At 42.9% G+C, this 6,000-nt stretch overlaps 1 protein-coding gene across 1 annotated transcript in view; it reads left to right on the top strand.

Annotated features, from left to right (window-relative positions):
* Positions 1 to 1,085: 1,085 nt before the first annotated feature.
* Positions 1,086 to 6,000, top strand: part of LOC110989280 (uncharacterized) — a 38,915-nt gene continuing 34,000 nt past the window's right edge. Inside the window, 4 exon segments of the mRNA XM_022253554.2 lie at positions 1,086 to 1,092; positions 2,778 to 2,939; positions 3,560 to 3,655; positions 4,247 to 4,399. Coding sequence (XP_022109246.2) covers positions 1,086 to 1,092; positions 2,778 to 2,939; positions 3,560 to 3,655; positions 4,247 to 4,399 — 418 coding nt within the window.

Here is a 6,000-nt window from a genome sequence, read left to right as displayed (position 1 = left end):
CGTGAATGACCTACGAGAGTGCCAAATATGCCGGGCACTAGTATGTTACTTAATCTTGCGAACTGAGATGCTGAGAGTTTCCGTTCGGCAATCGAAATGCTGCAGTCGAGATCTTTTGTCATTATTACAAGGACTCTAAATCACTGTTCGAGCTCCAGTTTTTGTACTATAAGTCTCTGCGGCTTGCGATATCCCTCAGACATGACTTTTCAATGACACAAGTTCAAGGAGTTTCCTTAGTTACGGGATGGGGCATGGCTGGCCACTGTTCTCCTTGGCTGTTAGCTCTGCGTGCTGGTTGAATGGAATGGGTTTCATGAATTCCAGGAATAATTTCTTAGTGCATTTAAGGGGTTACCAAAAACAAATGATTCAATGACGGTTTTAATGTAAAAATTCGGCGTGTTTTTAAAACAAAGTACACGTATTGGCTTTGACAACGGACAGCTTGCGGAAGTTATTAATCTGGCATTTCACGGACAGCTATTTCCCTGCTACTGGAACGGCACAATGAGCAAGTCCATGTTGTTTATACTCTGGCATTGTGTGAGAGCATTCAGAAAACATTTCGTCCATCGTGTAATTTGTGTTCTTTTGACAAGGATGGTCAGGTCTTTTGTGTGACAGTGCTCCCCAAAATGCACGGATGAAGAATTTTCTAAGAACCCCCCCCCCAAAAAAAAAGCAGAAAAAGAAAACTATCCCGTACCCTCTTGTCGCTTTCGGTGAGAAGAATTCTTTAGATTTCGTTTGAGTTGTTGTAATACATTGTTACAAGTTGTTATGTTCGCTGCTCTGTTTCCTTAATAACATTTTTAAAAATGTGACTCTTGAGGGCGCAACTTATGTCCCCGTGGTGCACGCACGCGCGCGTGGTTCACAAAATTGTACTGGTGGAGAAAAAGTTCCCTCGTACATGTAGTTTTGTGACATTGGGCCATTACGGCTAGGAATTTGACACTTGTTCCTGATGCTGACATGCATGAACTGGAGCTCGAGCATGTGGAGGAGCTGTAAAGCCCAGAACCAGAGCGTGTTCAGGTAGAACATGGGTAGAAATAGGTTACCCACAGAACTGAGCAAGCATGTGGGGTATGTTCAGGTGGTATTGCACCAGTCACTGTTTTGCTGTTTTCACGGGACGCTTGGGGGGGGGCGGTACTTTACTAGTGCCTTCAGATATTGTCAATGGCTTGTTTTTTTTTGTCTCAACACATTTATTGCCATGTTGCAAGTTCACTGGCTGATCGACTGGGGGGGGGGGTGTTTTTATCTTTTTACTGACTTAATCAGCTGCAGACCGGTAGGCCTATAAAGTATAATTCCATGTAATTTTTATCATCGCTGATAACAGGCCAAGGTTGTGCATGGTAGGGCCGGCCTAGCCTAGCTACATCTATTTGCTGCTTCAATTATCTTGCCTGCAGATGTTGCCAATATTTTGAAGTTTAGATCTAATTTATCTGGCCTACTTTCACTTTTAAAACTTTGTTAGGGCCTGCCTCAGTAAGTTTATAGGCTAAAAAAATGTGTTTTTATCCATAGTTTTTAATGAGCAGGTGGGTGTGTGTTTTGTATTTTTACAAGAAACTGCCTAGATTTTTCAAAAACGGTGGATGGATTTGTATAATCTTTGCACTAGCAGTGTGTCTCTACTCTCGAAGGAGTTTCAGTGACATGTCTGTTCAAGTTTTAATCTTGAAGATCACAGCCAGACACATATGACTTCTACATTGCAAAAGCCTGTGACCTTCCCATCATGGTGTAAGTTTTCTTGAAAGGTTTCATATTTTAATGGCAAACCCCCAGGGTCCAACCGCCAGTAAGGGGGACTACTGTAGCTATATTTACATTAAGTTAATGGTCGAAATTCAAACGTCAGTGAAAAGTTAAGGAAAGAAATCCATATACCTTCAAACACTGTGAAACACCGTAGTCTTAGCATAGCAGGGGAGGAGAACCTAAAACGTAAACCTAAAAGAAAAGAGATTGGACATACTCACAGAAAGACTATGCAGACCATTTAACCCTTCCAAAAATGGTAGTGGTGGTGCAAACAGAAAAACTAGGCCATTTCAAATAACTAAGCATACAGTACATCAGTAGGCACCACTGTGCCGAAACTACATGCATGGAACAAAATTACACAACACCATCCACCACCATGCCCTAGCCGTAAGTCCACACCCTATCTTACTGGCCTTACAGGCAGCTTTTGGGTAATACCGGAAATTAGGGGTCCAGAAGTGTGACATTTTCGTGTCCGTGTTACATGTACATCTGACCTTTGTTATTTGACATGGAAATATCACCGGAAGCGTTTTCAAACTGTTACTATTTGTTTGGCAGGTAATTTGCATCAATTCATCACTCTTGGAATTTAGAAAATGTGTTCTGAACTCACAGAAATCATATATCAGATGTTACAGCGACACGAAAAAAATGGACCCCTAATTTCTGGAATTACCCTTTCATAAGCCTGCAGTGAGAGTTATTCAAAAGGAATGTCGCACAGCTGCTTAAAGGAATTCTCAAGACTTGTGAACAAACCAGATTGACATTTCTGAAAAGACTCACCAGCCCAGGGCTCCACAGTGATACTGAATACATAAATAAGGGCCCTGCAGTACTGTGGCCAGAACACTATAATTTGCTTTAAAGGAACAATTGCTTTGACTCAATCTTTGTTAAAATATTTCTATCCATAAGTGATTTATAGGGATTATTTTGTGGAAAAAGTGAAAGAGCCTTCATTTTGTTCGTACTTTTGCATTCAGGACTCGCACTTGGCGACTGCCCAGCCATAGCACCCAGCAATGGTACATTTGGATTATGCGTGGAGCAGTGTGAAAGTGACGCCAACTGTACGGTGCCCCTGCAGAGATGCTGTTTCAATGGATGCGGTCATGTCTGCACTGATGTTGTCCCAGCAACTGAAGGTTTGTGTTAAATGCCCCCATCTTTTATTTGCCCAACCCCTCTATCAACCCCTCTCTGGACTTCATGTACTTGCGTTTGTGGTACATGTAACCTGGTGTAGGCAAGGACCCGATGCCGTTCACAGCATCCACTCTGAGCAGGAACAAAAGAGGGCGTGTTTTGAAATACAATTGACAGTCCTTCGGTACTCACATTCCGCATAGCTGTGCAAGTACACCGAGTACTAGCGACAGTTTTAGTCTAGACTGTGTGGTCTTTTCATGCACGCCAAACGCGTGCTAGAACCCGGTTGGAAAACTTAGTACCATCTGTCTTTCTTCAACCGGTGAGGGTGCACTTCAGCTCAGTGTAGATTAAGGTGGTGGGCAAATGCTCAAAGTTTGATGAACAAGCAAAAAGTATCAAGAATTGGCAAGATAATGACAACCAAGCACAGCTCGGATTGTGGCCATCATGTTTTGTAAAGAATTTGTGCTTGTTTCACAACCAAACAAAATAATTATTTATGACACACGCACATAATGCTTGCCTACAGCAACCATGGCCAATCTCATGGGGTAACTGGTAGGTTGATTGGGCCCTTTGCCCTTACTAAAGGTTATCTCTTTGTCATCTGCAGCTCCGTGCCCTGAAGTTACCTGTAGGATAGCCTGTCACTTTGGTTATCAGCAGGATGCAAATGGCTGCAGCATATGTTCCTGCAACAACCAGACAGGTAAAAGCTATATTTTTGTGAGGAATCCCCAACCATGTATTAGCTCAACATTTTTCAATCTTTTTAAGCTCCCCAAAGAAGTTTTCTTTGGAATCAAGTTTCAAATGTTACATGATTCTTAGAGGAGACAAGTTGGGATATTTTCCCCAGTCTTCCACATCTGCTACCTGACGTTGCAGTCCTGTTTAGTTCGGCACATGGACTGGGTTTTCAGTCCTACCTAATTCCGTATATTTCCAAAGGATGCTTTTCTAGGGTTTTCCTCCACTTCCGAAACTGAACACTTCTTCATTGTCACAGGGATAATCATCCTGTAATGGGAGACTTTGAGAGGCTTGATGGCAGCAGACAAACCAGTTGGTCCTTCTTGCAAGTTTTGGGCATGCATGTCACTTCAGCTTATACACGTGCTGTACATGTACTTTTGAGCATACACACAACTGTGGTTAAAGGGTTTGCTTGTCTGTCACCAACAAGTATCTCAAAGTCTCTCATGGTCACTTGCACTGTTGGATGACCATGAAATTCAAATTTTTACAAAGTGTGTATATATGGTATAGGTTTTGTTCTGTTTGGGTTCATTTCTGTCAGTGATACACAGTGGTGAGTGTCCGACACCTGACCAGGATGTCGCAGGGATATGTGTGGATAGCTGCGGTCATGATGGCGACTGCGCCCAGACCGAGAAATGCTGCTCCAATGGCTGTGGTCATCAGTGCTTGGCAGCCAGCACCCGTGGTCAAGGTATAATTCCTAATATGCTGCTGGACTTACATTTTGGTGCAATTATACCAGGGTCATATCCAGGGAAGGGTAGTGTTAACCCCTTGATAACGGGAATTTCCTCCCAAAAGCCGACTCCAAGAATTCCAGCCTCGCTTGGCCACGAAGACCACCTGCCACACCGCAAATTCTCAGTTTGCGGCCCTGCGTGCTCTACACGCTTTGAATTACACAGCAAAAAGGCTCATTGTTCGGTGGCATGCGGCTCTACTCACCCTTCCACATTCCCGTTGCCTCTTTTTAAAGTGGGGACTATTGTGAAGCTGGTGATTATGATGCAAAATCGGTCTTTTCATTTCTGGGCTACGCACAAAGACCAATTACCATATATACAAGAGCCAGGGTCTGCCTTCTTTCACCGTGTTCACTCGAGCATTGGCCGAGAATAATAGCTGAAAAGTGGGCTGAGGATCTCAATTTTTACGGCGGCTATAGCCACCTCCCAGTGCGAAGGGGTTAAGAGGGCTATGCCTGTCTTAGAACATTTATTTTTCGATTCATGGGTGCAGCACATTGAAATGAAAAGGAAAAAAAAAAAATGTAATCGAATTGCCTTCTTTAATAAGCGAATAGTTCTGCCCTGGTTACCAACTGATCCCATATTATTGCAGTGATACTACGAGATGTATATGCAACAATACGTATGAAGCCAAACCACGGTGGTTGTATTTGTACTGGGCATGCCCAATGTGTATTAGACTCACATTGCAGCTGTTCATCGGTATATCAACAGTAAAAACACCGTTTTACAGTGGTTACTGCATAATGGTTTGTGATGGATGGGGTGTGGGTTCGAATACCGGGTCGAAATTGTGGGCAGCGAGGTTTTTTTTTAAAGGAAGATAAAGCCTGAATGTTATAGGAGCCCAATTTCACACGTGAAGTTTTTATGGTTGGTTGAGCACCTAGATGTCATGCATTGTGCATGGTTGTGAACCGTGGTTTGGCTTCATATGTGTGATTGCATACATAGCTCAATATTACAGGTGAAAACAGAAAATGCTCAACTATTTAAATTTTCATAGTCTTGACTCAAGTGGGACTTACATTGCTCGTCCCCAGTCAGCCATCACATACACAGTATACTTTCATCGTGCTCGGCAGCGCAACTTGCATAACTTCTTCTTTGGCGCCCTCATTTGATAGTTTTTCGCAATGACTGGTGTCAACCTCAAAGAATGTGTATGTCTGACTTGACAGATTAGCCAATCAGACCCATGTTGGTGATATGTAGTTATTCATAATTGCATGAACGACAGGATCTTGCAATTATGTATATGGAATTTCCACCAATCAAAGTAGTCAGACTTGGAAATCCCACCAATCAAAGTACTAGTTGTCAGACTTGTAGCCTCATTCATTACACTAGAGGTACATGTATGAACGATGTAACAAAAACAAGTCCAGCAATTTGATTGGCTGTGACCTGTTTGGTAGATGAGCTGATTCACTATGTACAAACGGCTGGCAGATTCATCAAGTCAGGATTTCTGAACTCATTGTAAGAAGTGGACACAAGGGTGCAAAGCAAGTAATGATGTGTGGCCTCCACATCCAAAGCA

The sequence above is a fragment of the Acanthaster planci genome, linkage group LG16 (assembly GCF_054643075.1).
Source record: "Acanthaster planci isolate LZ-2023a linkage group LG16, COTS_SCS, whole genome shotgun sequence".
Taxonomy (NCBI): domain Eukaryota; kingdom Metazoa; phylum Echinodermata; class Asteroidea; order Valvatida; family Acanthasteridae; genus Acanthaster; species Acanthaster planci.
This window is presented reverse-complemented; position numbering and strand designations above follow the sequence as displayed.